Here is an 18,330-nt window from a genome sequence, read left to right as displayed (position 1 = left end):
GTCTGAATAAGTGGGATGTGGGACAAGTGATAAAAATGCTGTGCAGTCACCCATCTGGTCACCCATGGTCTGTCAACTTAAGTTTCACCCCACCCCTATGCATTGAATTTTTTATTATATTGATTTAAATTTATGAGCAAGAGGGTCAAAGTTCAAGGCACCATGTTTTGACAAAGTAGTATGTCCCGATTGTGTGCATACTGTATGCAATATGTACTACAAGTAAAAAGTAAAAAGCATGTGATTTGGAACGCAGCCATTGAGTCTACAAAATATCAGAATCAGCTTTAAAAAGCCACCATGTGATTTTGTAGAAAGTGAACTCCTCCTCAGGGCATGACGTCTGTGTCCTCATTGGTGGTTACAACCCTGGTTGTGCTGCCACTTGTATGCATGTAAACACTTTGCTGCTGATGTTTGCCTTTTTTAATGTTTTGCGTTGAGCCAGCACCTACTGGTAGCACTGATGAGAGTAGAAATAAATGATGGAAGGTATCAGCATAGCTATTATCTATTTTAAAATAACTAAAGCTAACTAATTTCCGGGTTTTAGGCAAGGCCTGTGGAAAGGAGTCTGGGTCACGGGCGGACATGTATCTTGGGGTATGGGGTATAACATGCAGTGTAACTGAAGCTGCAGTCATACGTTGCGATTGACTCAATTTCGGGGAGTGCAGGCCAGATTTGACTTTGCATGCGTTATACCCCCAAAGATATGACGCGTTGATGACGCGTATACCAGCTTCCTTTCCATATGCCTTTGTTTTAGGACTCCTTCCTCTAGCACTCTATAGTGCTTAACAGACAGTCACACCAAAGTACATGATGTTACGTACATAGTTTATTTATTCATTCCTTTGTGTCACAAACAAACAGTCCCTGAATTCAAGACAAATGGCTTTTTATACACTTTGTGAAGTTTGTTTTTGTGTCCTTTTTTTCTATAAAATACATGGTACTGTAATATACTTTAAATTTAAAAATGGTAGAAAACCCTGGTCTGTCTTTGCACTGTTGGACAAATCTATTGAAAGAAGCAGCTCTCAATCGCACCCTCACCCGCTCACATTCACAAAGTCAGCTGCAATCTGAAGCCAGTACAAGAAAAAAGAGTGACGACATTCACAGAACTACAACGGGTTAGTTAATTCCCCTCTGGCTGTCTCTTTCATACACATACACAGTCAAACAGACACAGAGTCTAAGAAGAAATTCATTCAGTAAGTAAACCCAGGAGGATCAGAGGATATTTAGGGCCACGCTGTGTGTTTACAAAAGGTAAAGGTAAGCTACAGATACAGTAGGGTGATGACCAGGATACTGGGTGGAGTAAGGACTTGCTACAGGACATTTTGGACTTGTGCTGTAGCAATAAATTCAATTTAAAATGATCACCATGTTTGCTGTTGTTCGTGAGTCAGAGTAACATAAAAACTGATGTTGTAGACAAGAGGAAACCAACATATGGAATAAGAGAATACACTCCAATAACAACTTACAAGACTAGAATCTGAATATCATAAACAGAGAGCAGCAAATGTGTCTTTGTCTTTATGTCCATCAAAAAAAACATTCACCATGTGTCAACCACGGTGAGTTACTACGCAGTTGAAGGAGTTGACGTACTGTACAACCTGCCCTCCACGTCTCTGGAGAAGAGTACAGCGTGTGCTCTCAAACTGGGCCAGTGCCGTCTTTGTCAGCCGGTCGCGCCCATCTGACAGACCGGGTGTGTCATGTACACAGTGTTCGTGTTCAGGGAGCAACAACCATGGGACCATCTTTCTATATTGAGTGTCAAGTGGTCCACGGTGCCAGTCTTAAATATAAACTAAACCCCTACCGGGGTCTATGATCACAACAAGAAGAGAGGTATAATATTTATGGTCTGATAAAGGCAGTCACGTCAGGTTGACTGAGAGAAAATGCCCGTCTCTTTTTGCCTCCTCCGTTCCTCAGAGCCCGGTCCAGCCTCCCGACACCTTTACAAAAACATGTTAAACTAAAGCAAAGGGACCCGCTCCTCCGGTGGTCAGAAGAGACGCATGGTGGGAGTTGTTGAGGTTTCTGGCAGGGCTGGTTCGCTGTAAGGTTGTAGGTTTTGTGGTCCCAGGTCTCTCAAGTGTCCTCCACAGGTCCGACGGAGTTCTGCAGGGGGATCTGCAGAGGGGCCGAGCTGTTGGGGGCAGTACGGTGAGGCGGGTGGGCGACCCCTGGGCCAGAGTTGCAACTCACACAACCCTGTGAGACACAAAGAGACATTAAACATGTGTTCAGGTGAGCAGAAAGATTAATATGTTTGTGATGAGTGTGTGTGTGTGTGATATCGGAGATGCCCACCTGTGTGTCTATCTCCTGTGGGATGGTGTGCTTTTGAATCCAGGGATGGACCTCCGCCAGCTCCTCTTTCTGCTCCTGGCTGAACCAGGGCTGGAGTGGCTGAAGCACCCGAAGCTTCTCCCTGTCTTCTGCCAACACCTCAGTCTGGTCCCTGCAGGAGAGGAAAGACAAGAGGATGAAGGGTTAATTGACATCTTACACATAAAAGACGATGCATTTTTCTGGATATTACACATGAAAAGGTGGGATTGTCTTACATTCAAGGATTATGACAATGTCATTACACAATCAAATCAGCAGAGGGCACCTGTAAAACTGAATTTCACCTTTGCCTTTTAAGCAGCTACCCTCTCTAACGGACGACTCCAGTGAAGACACAGTGATTGTCCAGAAAAAGTGTCTCGAACAGTTTTCCACGGTAAAACTAGGATTGAGAAGCAGCTATGATACTAATGTGAAGATCAAGGGAATTTGAGAAGCAAAGTCATCAAACAACTGTCGAGCAGCCGTATCACAGAATGTTATTAAAAAGATGGCGAGCACAAAAAGACTTTTGTCCCAAAACCAGCTGCTTCAAAGAGCTTGACAGGACACTGAAAGACATTAGTAAGGAATGCATTATTCACCAAACAGTTGAATCCACTGGTTAATGCAAAATCTCTTGAAACTTTCCAAAATTAAATTACATATTAAGTATTGATTTAATTATGAGTTTGGCCAAAATTAACATGTTTCTTTTAAGGTATTTTTGTTCATTTATTTTATTTCTTCCCTTTCTTATTTTAGACTGCTCTCTATGTGGATGCACATGATGCAATAATAATAATAATAATAATAATAATAATAATAATAATAATAATAATAATAATAATTATTATTATTATTATTTTGTTAAAAAAGATAAATAGATAAAATAAATAAATATAATATAATTTGAATATATAGTAGTAGTATATTTCACCCCCAAAGGATGGTGATTTCAAATGCAAATCACATTGATGTTCTGATCTGCTCGGGTTGAAATGTTGCTTTTATGGCCACATTTCAATCAGTATACCAAAGTAAATGACATTTTATTTTCATACATCCTGAGTGGAATGAAACGGTTAAAAGTGGTGTTGTTTGTGTACCTGGTGTGGATCTGGTACGTCATCATGACACGCTCAGGCGTGTGCTGGATCATGCCCCACAGCGAGTTCTCCTCCCGAGCGCCGAAGCTGTGTTGGTGCTCTGCCGCTGCCTCCTGGCTCTTACGGATTTTGCGCGATGTGTCCGATGAATCATTGCTGGCAAAGTATTTGCTGCTGTTGCTGCTGCCTGTAAGCCCGAGAGTGATCTGCGTCAATCGCTTCAGTAAAATGTATTTTTTATTAATTCGATGCAGATTGTTTCAACTATGAATGTGTTTTAGAAATATTGCCAAGGGGACAGTGTTTGTTGGTGCATGTATGGATATACGTGTGTGTTTTCCCTCTTACCAGTGAGTGAGATGGAGGTTCCATTGGAGCCAGATCCAGATCCCAGGGAGCCTCCAGACTCCCCTGACCCAGACCCTGAGGCGTTAGAGCCGGTCCCTGACCTGGCATCCTCCTGCAGCAGCATGTCAAGCAGCTCACTGGATGTAGACTGGGCGTCGTGGTGCCCAGACTCACTGGGGTTATCACCCTGATCAAGCCAAAAGGTTTAACAGTCAGAACTAAGCCAAGTACTTGTGCTGTGAATACAACTGGAGAGCTATGAACTCTATATCAACATATACTGTGTATGTATGACGGACTGACCTGGTTGGCATGTTGTTTGTGGAGGCTCTCTGCGTGGTTGTACCCGATGCAGCTCTGTCCTTCGCTCGTCTTTGGCAGCTCCTCCTGCAGCAGGTTCAGTTGGAGCGGAGAACTGGAGCGAGAGCTGGAGAATAAAGCCCGAGGCTCGGCTGCCTCCTCTTCTTCCCCGACAGAGGAGCTGGCTCTGGGTGAGCAAAGCAGAGGGCCCAGGCAGGTCAGTGAGGGGCCCGGCAGGGCTTGGAACTGGGGCTGAGGGAAGGGGACACCGGCGGGAGCGAAGCCCGTCATGGTGATGGGTGCCAGGGGCAGCATGGAAGGAGCGGCCGGTGGGTAGATGGACGGGTAACCTGGAGTGAACGATGGGTAGCTGGGCAGGATGACAGCCATGACAGGAGTCATGTAAGGGTTGATGCCCGGCGCTGGCGCCATGGGCTGCAGGTTGGGAAATGTCTGGATATTCTGCAGATTCTGAAAGGGGTCCATCTGGAACGGCTGCATGCCCGGCAGGCTCTGAGCGGACTGCATGATGTTGAAGTTGTAGCCGAGCTGGGTTTGGTCAGGAGGCTGCAGCACCATGGGGGTTGCTGCAGGCAGCTGTTGTGGTGTGGGCGGTTGCTCAGGACCAGGCTGGGTTGCCATCATGGGGAAGAATGACGACTGGAGTGGGGATGTTTGGCTGTAGGGCGCCCCCATCTGGGGCTGGGAGGACTCTGAGGAGGGCCAGGAGGAGTCTGGGACACGGCGAGGAGGGCCAGCTGGGGAAGCGTAGCTGTCTGAGGAACCCTGGGGTTTGTGGCGCTTGTGTCTGGGCTTCCCTCTCCGAGAGCGGTTTAACCCGCCACCGCTTACTGGACGCACGTAGTCGCCTGTGGTGATATGGACACAGGCTGCAGAATAAGTTTCATTGAAGGCGCTGAAGTGTCCTTTATATTCAGTAAAAGCCTTATATTAAGTAAATAAGTACCTGGGTGGTGGGAGTGAGCCACAGAGCTGTTGTCCAGCTGCAGATAGGAGCTGTAGGGGCTCTGGTGGATGCGATGGCAGAATCGATCCACATACTCTTGCTCCTCCTTCTGGGTGTGAGCTGACAGCACCTGCTTAGTGAGACCTATAAACCTTCGTCCCTCGGCGGCAGGGCTCGGGGCGCGACGGGAAGGGGTCGGAGCAGCATCAGCAGGCTCACTGCCCATCGGGACGTCCTCCAGTGCCGTGGCCTCTGTGGAAGAACATTGAGGAAAAAAAACATGTTCAACAATGTTAAAAAAGATCCTAAAAGAGAGTGATCCAAAGCATTAAAATGCAAAAGAACATTTTTGTTTATGTACCTGATTCAGGCTGTGGCACATGGACGATGGTGCTGCTGTACGAACACTGGCTAGTGACACTCATGGCCTTAGTGGACATTGTGATGTCTGTCAGAGGCGCTCCAACAACAGCTGCTGCCGTCGGGGCCACTGATGCCGCACTGTCCAACACCACTGGAAAGTGAGGAGAAACAAGTAAAACAGTTAATATTACAAAATATTACCCAAATGATAAGCGAGTAGGGGTGTCGCGATTCTAAATCCAAAAACAATCGATTGATTTCAACCTTTAAGTCAAAAGCAAATCAAATCGTGACACCCCTATAGCGAGTAGTGAACAGTTGGGTGTATGTGCCATGTTTATACCGTCTGAGCTGGCCTGAGCTGTGTGAGTGGCTTCAGCAGGCTTGTCATCTTCTGAGGAAGAGGATGAGGATGAGGAAGAGGACGTGGCCAGGGAATGAGAAACACTCTTCCGCTTGAGGGCTGGGCCTGTACAGTTCTCCAAATATCTGCAACACACGAAACAATTAATGAGTGTGACAGGAATGAGGCGCTTTAGCGCGTAATAAACTGAAACGATCCAACAGTGGCGTGATGATGCTGCCGTCACACACCTGATGATGTTGTCCACACAGTTGATCTGCTGATAGGAGGGAATGTGTGTTTGCTTCCTGCCTTCTTCATGATCTCTGACCTTAGGGTTGGACACTGCAGGGGGCAGACGTGCTGGGGGGGGAAGATCATTTTAGCAAATAGTATAAAATATTTGCACATTTTAATAACAGTGTGTGTTTTATGTTTTGTATTTGTACTTGGGGCTGCATTACCTGTGACTGGTTTGCCAAGAAGAGCAATTTTGTGGTTGGAGCCCAGATAAGCCTGCTGGCCCCAACTCTTGACTCTGTTCACATCAGCACAGATCCGCTGCAAAGTCATCTGCAATATCACACAAAACAAAGTATCAGCATGATTAACCTCGGCAGCAGTGTTACTACTCGCTTCCTGGCTTATGATGTTCACTGTGTTGTCTCACCGGTTCCCGACGCGAGTCCTCCCACAGGTTACCATTGCTGTCACTGGAAGAAGCCACGCTGATGTAGGGCTCATGAGAGCCGTTACTCCCCAAACTGCCGTAACCACTGGAACCATTGTTACGGACCGGCTGTGGAGGAGAGACACAAACAAGTGAAGGTACTATAGAAGCTCTGACACACAAAAAGAAAGAAAACAAAAGTTAGTTAGTTAAGTAAGAGCTGTGTCAACTTGCTTTCATCATTAATACATCAATTATATAGTAATATTTTTTTTTTTAAAAAGGCCAATAATGGCCAACAAATTAATTATTATTATTATTATGAAATTATAATAAATATTTGAATAAACTCTACTGAAATAATGACCTGCAGGAAAAGCTTATAGATCTTTGATTGCAGATCTTTTATTTCTTCATGGGTGACAGGGACATCCTCCTTAGTCGGAGCAGCAAACACGTCCTCATTCAGTGGACTCCTGGTGAGAAAAGACGACAGCACAGTGATGTCATCTTAATGATGATGTAATTTCATTTTAATAACGCTCTGTGTAACAGCGCTGCCACTTACGTCCTGACTTTGTGCCGTCCGATGATGAAGGCCACCTTGCGGCTCCAAGGGTTGATGAAGCTGGACCAGCTGGTGTCCAAGGTGATGTGATCTCCGTTCTGACAGCGCAGACGCACCGGAGAGTGCTCGAACGGACGAGACTGGCCCGCGTACTTCAACACTGCACATGGCACGGAGAGTTTAAGTGAGGAAAAACGTCAAGAGAGCAGTGAAGATTGTAGACTAGATAGTAGACTGTATCGCTGATCGGCAGACAAATTCTCGTCTCAATATACAAATTATGTCTATTTTTAAACTTCCTTACCTTTCCGGTGCATGGACAGCATGAGGGGGCGGTCATCTGGGTGAATGCAAGTCAGCAACGACGTGCCAATCAGATCCTGTGGAAGGTATCCTACCAACGGCACAGCCCTGTGGATTATGACCATCAAATTAAGCTTCATCCACACACCGGCACTTTAAAAGCTCAATGTAAACTCTGATTGTGCACGCGTGCGTGTGCGTTTATGTGTGTGTGTGCGTACTGACCTGTCATCCACTTCTAGAAACACACAGCCAGGTGAGTGTGTGGTGGTGAAGATGCGCTTGTCGATGGGGATCCGAGGTGCTGTATGAGCGAATGAAATCAACGTTAGGAACATGTCAAAGTCTTGTTATGTTAAAGCTATGCATCCAAACACAAGCCAAAAAAGGAAGTAAAATAAACAATTTGTTGTTTACTATTCATGGGGAAAGGCTGTTTGAGTTGTGCTAATAATTGTACCCTCATATCCAGAGATGATGCGCTCAACCAGCGCCAGGCAGCACGGCTCCTCCTCTTCCCCACTGCTTCCTGTTCCCTGCACCGTCAGCAGGTAAGGGGTTACCCGAAACGGGTTGTAACGCATCTCACCCTCACGGTCCTTTCCACCCCTAAAACATGAATTAAAATGTTTATTTGTTCTGTAATTTATTAAGTAAACATGAGACAATTTACTCAACTAATATTAAACACTGAAAAAATAATGTCAAGCTGGAGACGATTTAATCAAATGCAGACAAATCTCCATCTTTCTTCTACAAAATAAATCTGTACAACAAAGTATGTCAATGTATGTTAACTATCTTTAGCTAAATGAAGTCCAAAGGGGTTGGCAGGATGTATGAGGAGCGTTAAAAAGTGAATTTTCAGCTGTGCTTTACTGAAAGGTTTTGGTAAAGACATTTAAGATAATGTTTATAAAGAATTCATATTTTCTGAACACATCCGGTTTTCCCAGAGAGATGTTATTATTGTGAAATCACAGGTTTATGGGAAGCCTAGTGAAGAAAATCCTGAACAGAATGAAGATACTGACCTGATTCTGCAAAAGAAAGACTTGACCTGGGCACAGTCAAACAGAACCCCCGCTGCAGAGACAAACAGCAGAGAAAAGTTAGTCTTAGTTCAAAATAAAACAGAAAATATTTACAACAAACACATAAAATCAACCAAACAGTCAATTTAAATATAATCTGGAAAAAACAAACGGCAAAAGGATTTTAGAATATATTTGTGTTATATTTAGGGACTAGCAAAGGTAACGCAATGATAACGTGTTAACGCAAATTAATTTTAACAGCTATCATAAACTAAACAAATCATGAAAAAATATTTATATAATGAAAAAAAAAAAAGACAACTTATTCAAAATATAAAATTGTGGTCCAAACACACCTGTATGCGAGTTGCTCCAGGGCGGCAGATGCGGCTGAGCCGTGTGCGAGTAGAAAACGTTGACATCTTGGTGGAAGAGCAGCTCCACAAACTTGGCCGACTCCAGGAACTTCCTCTTGCAGCAAAGGATGCTGGGAGTCTGCTCCGACGTGTACAGCACGCGGCCGCTCGACAGCGAGAAAACCACCACGAAGGAGTCCTACGCACGCACATGTAGAAACACATGCACACAAGCGAAAACAAAAGTGTCACTGACACACCCAAAGCAGTAAACACACATACACTCACACACACGCCCAGGCGTGAGGCAAATAAACATGTGCACGTACTGTATGTATGCAAGTGTGTGTGTGTGTGTGTGTGTGTGTGTGTGTGTTCTTACCGTGTTTTTAAGCGTGTGTTCAGATGTGACTCTTTCCAACTCTTCCAGGGTGCAGACTGTGGCATCTCTCCTCTCATCCTGACCGTTTTTCATCAGCAGTTTGTAGTATTCGCTGTTGGCTACAACACAAACACACATGCTGCTTTGAAACAACACCAAACGATGTCAAGCTTGTTGGAGAAAAACAGACTACTCTGATTTCGAAAGGAAACAAAACAGTTTCTAAGCGTAACCAAGGGTTTCCGGGTTACCTTGCACTTGCTTGACACAGTTGAGTGCGTATTGTAAGGCCTCCACAGTGCTGGCTTTGCTGCGACTGCGTTTTTCTGATGGGATCCTCTTCTTCATCTCAGACACTGTGACCATCACCTCTCTGTGGGCCTGTCCTCTGCTGCTGCCTGTATTCTCACTGCTACACACACATTCAGAGAGTTTAACTTAATAAGATGCAGCAGCAAACAGAAAAAAAGGCTTTAAGCCCTGATTTAAAAGAACTGAAAGTTGGAGCAGATTTCAAGTTTTCTGGGAGTTTGTTCCAGATATGTGGTGCATAAAATCTGAATGCTGCTTCTCCGTTATCGTTTTGAGTCTGGGGACAGTAATGCCGGGTACACACTACACGAGGGTCAAGCCGATTTCAGGCCCGATTCCCCCCTCCCTCCTCGACAATGATGAGCAAAGCCCTGATTTTTTGATGGTTCTAAAGATTATCTTTTCAGATATTCTTCCCCCGATCGGCACAGAAGTCCATCCTGGCCACACCGTATTGAAATCATAAATATTAAACAATATTTATAATCGGATATCCTGTTGTGTGTGGGAAACCCTGATGACAACCAATGACGCAGTCACTCTAGAAAGACCAAAAGACAACTGGGAGCAAAGCTGACTGAAGAAGGAAGGACAACAACCGCCGTCATGGCGGTCGCGGCAAATGCAAACGCGGAGCATAAAGTAGTAGTAAGATTGAAAATGGAGGGCCAACTTGTTGATTTGTGGCACCAACACAAGTGTTTATTTAACGTGTCTCCATGACTTCATACATATTATTTTTGCTTCGTGAATTTTCAGTTCAAAGTAGAGCTAACATCGCTAATTCTTCCTGCCTCATCATTTTATCCCTGATGTTTATTTTATTTTATTGACTTTTATTTAAAATTGTATTGTTTATTGTTGTAATTTTTTCCACTTTTTATTGTTTTTATTTTTGTTTTTAATCTTTCTATGTGAAGCTCTTTGGGCTGCATGCTTGTATGAAAGGTGCTATATAAATAAAGATGAGTTGAGTATGTAAGCCAGCTTGTTTTTCTGGCTATTCTGACCCACAGTCCTCTGTGAAGAGGATATATGAGCAAGAGGGTCAAAGTTCAAGACGAAGTAGTGTGTCCCAATTGTATGCATACTGCATGCAACAGTATGTACTGTGTGAGGGCAGCTGCAGTATGTACTAAAAGTAAAAAGATAATGTGATTTGGAACGCAACGTTTGTATTTCTGTGTAACGAATTAATTTAGTTTTTACTTCCAAAACAAATGGTGTAATCTGGCTAAACTGTCAGCTTGTTTACAACCTGTATGATCATCTGACTGGTCGTGTGTCTCCATTGGAGTTCTCAGCTATTAGTTTGGTGAGTACAGTGTTATAACGGATAGAACCAAAGGCCAGATCTACAAAAATAAAACCCAAGCCACTGCTACGTTTTGCTGTGGTTCATTTTAAAACTTGTCCTGAGATGAATAAAGAGATGTGGCAGCAGCTTGGTTCACTGTGGTATGAAGTGAACATACGCCAGGCACACACAATCAGATAACTACCTCTTGGTTGAAGCTGAGGTGGATCCTGTGACGCTACCAGGGCTGTGATTGGCCGGAGATGAGAGATCATGCGATCCACTTGTCATCTCCTCATCTTCCTGACCCACTTCTCCACCTGGCGCCTCTCCGTCCTGCTGCCTTGACGACATCCTCGCCTCCTGTCCACCTCCTCCTCCTCCTGCTGTTGCTGACAGTAACGCAGGCTCATCCCCATCACGACAGCAGTCACCTCCAGGCATCTCGGTGCTTTGGTCACACATCAATAGTAATTTGTCCAACTACAGTGGTCAGTAGAAGTCTTCATATGTTCAACCAGGGAATGGGTTCCATGTGGTGACAAGAAATCGGTGCTCAATGAATCAGTGCTGAACGTGGGATGTGAGGGTCGGCCTTGAGCACTGTAAGGTAAAGGAAGTAAAGAGAGATATAAGAAACTTGGGGGTGTAAGAAAATGTCGATACACATGAGTATGGCGATATTATGTTTTACGATACTGTATTGATTCTCCAAAACACTGTATTGATTTTTAATTAACCTCTTAAAAATCCTGGCCGCAGTGGGCTTAGTTTTAACGCCAGAGTGAAAATACTGGCATCATATGAAACTAGAATTGCGAAGGAGGCTAAATAACACTCCGCAATTACGCTAAATTTTGGCGAGGAAAAGCTGGCATGGCCATTTTCAAAGGGGTTCCTTGACCTCTGACCTCAAGATATGTGAATTAAAATGGGTTCTAAGGGTACCCATAAGTCTCCCCTTCACAGACATGCCCACTTTATGATAATCACATGCAGTTTTGAGTCAAGTCAGCACACTGACACACTGACAGCTGTTGTTGCCTGTTGGGCTTGAGTTTGCCATGTCATGTTTTGAGCATATTTTTTATGCTAAATGCAGTACCTGTGAGGGTTTCTGGACAATATGTGTCATTGTTTTGTGTTGTTAATTCATTTACAATAATAAACATATACATACATTTGCATAAAGCAAGCATATCACAACAAGAAAATGAAAATGTCTTAGCTGTGGGACCCCTGTGAATCAAAAAAAGAATCTATCTGATAGTATGTTTTGAATATACTTCATTTTTCCAGTGTGAACACAGTGAATCCTCTTAGAATCAGTACGAAACTGGGACACAGATATAATACGGAGTAGCAGGAAAGGCCACAGGTGTAATTAATAACATTGATGATTGCTGCCTTCTATTTCTGTGTGCTAGTTCCAGGCATTACTTTAACTGGGGCATTGAATGAAACAAAGCCATCATTACTGGAATTACTTTCACCAGTGCCGTGCTTTCTCCTGCTATGACGTGTCAAAATGTCTATTGAGGAAAACCCCAAATTAAAATGCCAAAAAACGTGTGCCAAGCCCGAGGTGGTAAAAACACCAAAAAATAAAAAAATAAAACCAAATATAAACAAATCTTCTGTTCTATGTTTTTCATTTCTCAAATGTGAACAAACACAATCTGCCATGTTATCTAATACTGTTGGACAATCTGACTATCAAACTGGCTCACTGCTTTCTGACTCACTCCCATCATCCACGACTCACACATATGGGCACATTTCATCCATCAATACTGCCAACAACAACTCTGCCAAATGCCATCCTTTACACACCACCAGTAACACAATAATAATAATGTGATACTCTGTCGCATAATAGCTGAGAAATGTTCCTCATCTTTCCTCTGAAATCAAATGCAGCTCAAATCCCCTGCAGACACTCAGAAGTGACGCATCTTATTTAATGTTTGTAGAGTAACCCATCCCATATGGGTCTAAATTCAGACACAGTATTTACTGTATATTTCAAAATAGTTCTTTTTGTGAAGTATCTTTCTGAAATCGAACTCAACATAACAGAAGTAAATGCATTTGTCTTCTCCAGTCAAACTGCCTTTTGTCAGTTTTTTTAGGCCATCATAATATCAGTAATTAAAAAAACAAACCAAACCGGCTGCTACCACCACATACACAAAGCAGCGAGACAATATAAGTGAGACACAGACAAAGAGGCAGGCACACAGAGATAAAAACAGGAGCCAGTGAAAATATCCTGCGTCGTTCAACAGGTCGTCACTGCAGGATTACATAACCAGCTTGCTCAATTCGGAGCGTATAAGCCATCCTCCTATTACTTGAGACATTATATTTGTATTTGTGTGCGTACGACGCAAACCTGTGATTACGGTGGTGTAGGGATAATGCTCTGGCCTTGCTTCAATTTACAACACCTGATAAAGCCACGGTCATGGTGCTCAGGCAGGTTAGTAATTAGTACTTTTCTCGAGAGGAATAGTGTGAGTTTGAATTCTTGTTCAAAGTACATTGTGATCCAAATGTAAACAAAAGTTTAGACGCAACACTAAGATTGGTGATTGACACATACTCCCGGTCATTTAATGAAGGTTATCACAAGAAAAAAAATTAAGTTATTTATGTTTTTTGACACTGATTTGTAGAGCTGCAATGGTTAATTGATTAGTCGTCAAATATTAAATTAATCGACTATTTTGATCATTGATTAATCGGTTGAGTTATTTTTTTTAAAGAAAAAAAAAGTCGAAATTCTCTGATTCCAGCTTCTTAAATGTGAATATTTTCTGGTTTCTTTACTCCTCTATGACAGTAAACTGAATATCTTTGAGTTGTGGACAAAACGAGACATTTGAGAACGTCATCTTGGGCTTTGGGAAACACTCATTGACATTTTTCACCATTTTCTGACATTTTATAGAGCAAACAAGTTATCGGTTAATCGAGAAAATAATCGTCAGATTAATCAACAATTAAATAAAAAATCGGTAGTTGTAGCCCTATTGATTTGTATACATAGTTAATGTTTGGAGTAGTATTCATAATTATGCCTAAATGGGAATTTGCAACACCTAACTGCCGGGTCAAAGAACAGCCATGAGCCAAATAAAGTCAAAAATCTCTTTTTCCAGCTTTTTAAGTGTGATTATTTTCTGGTTTCTTTACTCCTCTTTGACAATAAACTGAATATTTTTGAGTTGTGGACAAAACAAGACATTTGAGGACGTCATTTTGGGCTTTGGGAAACACTGATCAACATTTTCTGACATTTTATAGACCAAACAACTTATCGGTTAATCAAGAAAATAATCGCAGATTAATCAACAATGAAAATAATTAGTTGCAGCCCTAATACAGACTGGCTATCCACACTTTAACATGTATTTCACATAGGAAAATACCAGGAAGATTTAGGTGTAAATAGGTTGAATTAAATATTTATGAGTTGAGGTATATATGTGCAGCCAGAAGTGGTATAGTGAGCCTGTAAGTAAGTAAGTGCATCTATATATAGGTCACCTCACACCAAAGAGTATAACAAACATACACAAATACAACAGATATAAAAGAGGATTTAAGGTTAAGTCATCATGAATAGTCTACCTGTTTTACCTTCGCCCCACTAGAAAAAGAAAACCTTCAACAACAGCCCCATGACCTGTTCCCACTCAAAACAAACCTGACACTTGTTTGAGGGTTCACCACCCCCCTCCCCACATGAACCTAGTAACCTCAACAAACCCAGCAACGTGACATCATCTATACGTCTTAAGGCTTAACACACAAGCAGCCACTACTACTATAACAACTAAAGCACAAATTCATTACAAGTTTTGGGTCCTGTTTTATATATTTTAGCTTACATATATTGTTGTTGTTGTTGTTGTTGTTGTTGTTGTTGTTGTTGTTGTGTGTCACTATGTTTGATCTATGTTTTTTATGTACAAGCTGCTTCAAACCAATTGCCCCTAGAGGGATTAATAAAGTTGTTTGAATTGAATTGAATTGAATACAATTACATTATTGTGTATATTGCCACACATTTTGGCGAGCTATACATTACATTTAATGTCAAATTTGTAATATAGGATGTGAACATTAATAAATCATGGCACTAGTAAGTGAGCAAGTAAACTAATCAATACATCTGCTAGTGTATTAGCTGATATGATAACTGTATTTGTTATTTCCTGCAGTGTAAGAGTGACAACATTAACTACAGCTTGGTTTGTTTAGTAAACAAACTTGACACTCATTTGACGTTCACTACCCGCCCCCCCCACACTACTACTATAACAACTAAAGCACAAAAGCATTACAATTACATTATTGTTGTGTATATTGCCACACATTTTGGCAAGCTTATACATTACATGTCAATAAAATGTTTAATATAGGATGTGAACATTAATAAATCCTGGCACTAGTAAGTGAGCAAGTAAACTAATCAATACTGTGTAAGGTGTATTAGCTCATATGATAACTGTTATTCATGCAGTGTAAGAGTGACGTCATTAACTACAGTTTAGTGTGTTTAGTAAACACATTAGCAATACAGGCTGCTGAGCACTGCTTTACAGCTAAGAGATACTGTTTGGAGTATCCAGCTTAAACTACACGATACATACTCACAAAGTAACTACTATAACAACTAAAGCACAAAATCATGACATTACAATGACATTATTGTGTATATTGCCAGACATTGGGCAAGCTATACATTACATTTAATGTCACATTTTAATATAGGATGATTAATAAATCCTGGCAGTAGTAAGTGAGCAAGTAAACTAATCAATACATCTGCTGCTGTATTATCTCATATGATAACAGCATTTGTTATTCATGCAGTGAAATAGTGACATCATTAACTACAGTTTAGTGTGTTTAGTAAACACACAGAGGCAGCCACTACTATAACAACTAAAGCACAAAATCATGACATTACAATGGCATTATTGTTGTGTATATTGCCACACATTGGGCAAGCTATACATTACATTTAATGTCACATTTTAATATAGGATGTGAACATTAATAAATCCTGGCACTAGTAAGTGAGCAAGTAAACTAATCAATACATCTGCTGCTGTATTATCTCATATGATAACTGTTATTCATGCAGTGTAAGAGTGACATCATTAACTACAGTTTGTCACTAACTGACTATTTCAGATGTTATTTAGTAAACACATAAGCAATACAGGCTGCTGAGCACTGCTTTACAACTAAGATATACTGTTTGGAGTATCCAGCTTAAACTACAAGATACACACTCACAAAGTAAGTAAAGAAAACAACAAGAACGCTATTTAAATTTGTTTACATCCTCTGTAGTCTCTCTGGTTGAAGCTAGTGAGGGTGAGGTGGTTAACTAGCTGGCTTGTTCAGCCAACTCACCTCAAATCTTCGGTCTTTTTAAGGAATATTTACCTTTTTTGACTCCACGTGTGTCTCCGCTTCAATATGCCGAACAAATAAAACTCTATCAACTTGTATCTAGACTGTTGTTATAGTATTTGTTTGTTTTTATGTGCCAGTAAGTTAGCTTAAAGCTTCATCTACTCCTGAAGGGGCTTCACACATTTGTGCAACGTGAGGCCGGCGTGGTGAGACTCCGCCCACTGCGCGCTGATTGGTCAGACGGAATATTACATCTGTGCTGTGATTGGACGAGGCGTCTGACAGGTGGGCGTGTCTAACAGAGCGGCGTGTGGTGGGCTTGATGGTTCACGTGGACTTCAGTGTTACGCAACAGGAGGGACAACAAGCCAGCTGAAGGGCTGCTGGAGCTGAAGGGCTGCAGGAGCTGGAGCTGTAGGACTCACTATACTGCATCCATCCACCCCTCTGAAGGCTCCTGGAGCTGCAGCTGTAGGCACCAACTCACTGTACTGCACCGACCATCCACCCCTCTACTACTAGAATGAATGAACAGAGCCCCTATATGATGGTCCAGCTGGTGCATTTCACACATCTGGATGCCTTTCACAAGAATTTTTTTAATCTTTTTAACCTCTTGAATTGTTGTCAGTTATCTGATCTTCAGCATTTTTCAGACACAAATGTCACCTTGGGCGCTAAAAGATTGCGCTGGACATTTTTTCACTATTTTCTGACATTTTATAAAATGATTTAATTTGAACTATTTGGTATCACAAAGAAACTTAAAGGGACTGTTTGTAAGAATCAGAAATGCTTGTTAACAGCAACACCTGTGGCCGTTAAGTCAACGAAAGTCAGCGTCGGGCTCGCGCTTGCTCGCTCTAAATAGACATGAACGAGCGAGTGAACAGTGAGGCGACACACGTCAGCTAAAACCACAATATCACTCTATATTTCACCTGCTCGGCAGTAATGTTAGCTGACCAGACGAAGGTCTCTCCATGAATCACTGCTGATCCTACTGTTGGCTTTTCCTGCTTCAGAGAAACGTTATCGTCTCCGACTGGGTGCCGGTGTCTCCCTCCGGCACCCGGTCGGAGACGATAACGTTTCTCGCTGCGGAGCCCCGTCACTTCACAAGACACGGGAAACCTCTGTTGGTCTGGAGGAGCTGCAGCATTTATTTTTGCACAAACGTCCACTGTACATTCACTAGATATTCTCAGAGCTAAACTAACTCTTCTGCAGTGTGGAGTGCGAGCGCGCATATGCGAGCGTGCATGGGACACCGACCCGGTAGGTTTATACGTGTAAAAAGTTACAAACAGTCCCTTTAACAATATGTTTTTGTTGAATCAACTGGCAAGATAATGAATATTTGCTAGACAGAGTTGGCCAAGGTGGCATTTTTCAGACACAAATGCCAAGATTGTGCTGGAAATTTTTTTCACTATTTTCTGACATTTTATAAAATCAAACTTAGTTGTTTGATTGCTTGAAAAACAATCATTAGTTGTGGCCCTAATTTGGTTTACTTGGTTTTACAATCTGGACTTGAAGACAAATTATTTAATTTGAACTATTTGGTATCACAAAGAAATTTAAATTTGAACTTGAGAACGGTTTGATACAGTGATCTCTGTTATTTATTAGTCTACATAGTAATAGAGCAGGCAGGTCTGGATTACTAATTGGGCAAAGTGGGCAACTGCCCCAGACCCTCAGTGGGCCAAGGACTCCAGGTTTATCATGTGATTTGTAGTAGATAATGTTTTCCTGTGCATGAGTAAGGCACACAGTGGGCTTAGCGGATCATTTGAGGCCCACAGCTTATTTTTGCAACCGTTTCACCTAGAAGGTCATTCCTGCCCTGATTGCAGGAATTGTACAAATTATTTTTTGAATACAAAAGTGTAAAAATAATAGTGACAATTGCAAAGTTAAGAAAACTAATTGATACCAGGAGTCCTCCTCCTGTTGTAGGTTTGTTGGGGCTGGGTGTCATGGTTCTGGCTAATAAATAGGTTGAAGGCTCATATAGGAGAAAGCTACTGAGGTGAACAGCTGGTGCTGGGTAATAAGAAGCCACAACCCTTTCTTTCTATGGAAAATTCGTAGCAATGACGTAACATTATATTACAGTTGTTTTTCTTACAGTCTTTCTAGTGTCAGTGACAGTCAGGTGACGGCCAGTAA

General features: G+C 42.2%; 1 protein-coding gene across 1 annotated transcript; it reads right to left on the bottom strand.

Annotated features, from left to right (window-relative positions):
• Nucleotides 1–832: 832 nt before the first annotated feature.
• On the bottom strand, nt 833–16,368 carry per3 (period circadian clock 3). Its single transcript, XM_074630608.1, is given in 23 exon segments — nt 833–2,241; nt 2,341–2,491; nt 3,471–3,657; nt 3,819–4,005; nt 4,122–4,987; nt 5,086–5,337; nt 5,447–5,599; nt 5,792–5,937; nt 6,043–6,154; nt 6,256–6,364; nt 6,462–6,590; nt 6,829–6,937; nt 7,030–7,189; nt 7,334–7,440; nt 7,558–7,636; nt 7,793–7,941; nt 8,367–8,418; nt 8,726–8,924; nt 9,108–9,226; nt 9,359–9,519; nt 10,922–11,045; nt 11,048–11,319; nt 16,150–16,368. Coding segments are annotated over 22 exon segments (3,762 nt in total). The 5' UTR covers nt 11,136–11,319; nt 16,150–16,368; the 3' UTR covers nt 833–2,118.
• Between the last annotated feature and the right edge of the window lie 1,962 nt (nt 16,369–18,330).

This window comes from Sebastes fasciatus, chromosome 1 (genome assembly GCF_043250625.1).
Source record: "Sebastes fasciatus isolate fSebFas1 chromosome 1, fSebFas1.pri, whole genome shotgun sequence".
NCBI lineage: Eukaryota > Metazoa > Chordata > Actinopteri > Perciformes > Sebastidae > Sebastes > Sebastes fasciatus.
Note: the sequence above shows the minus strand (reverse complement) of the source record. Positions and strands in the feature narration are given on the sequence as shown.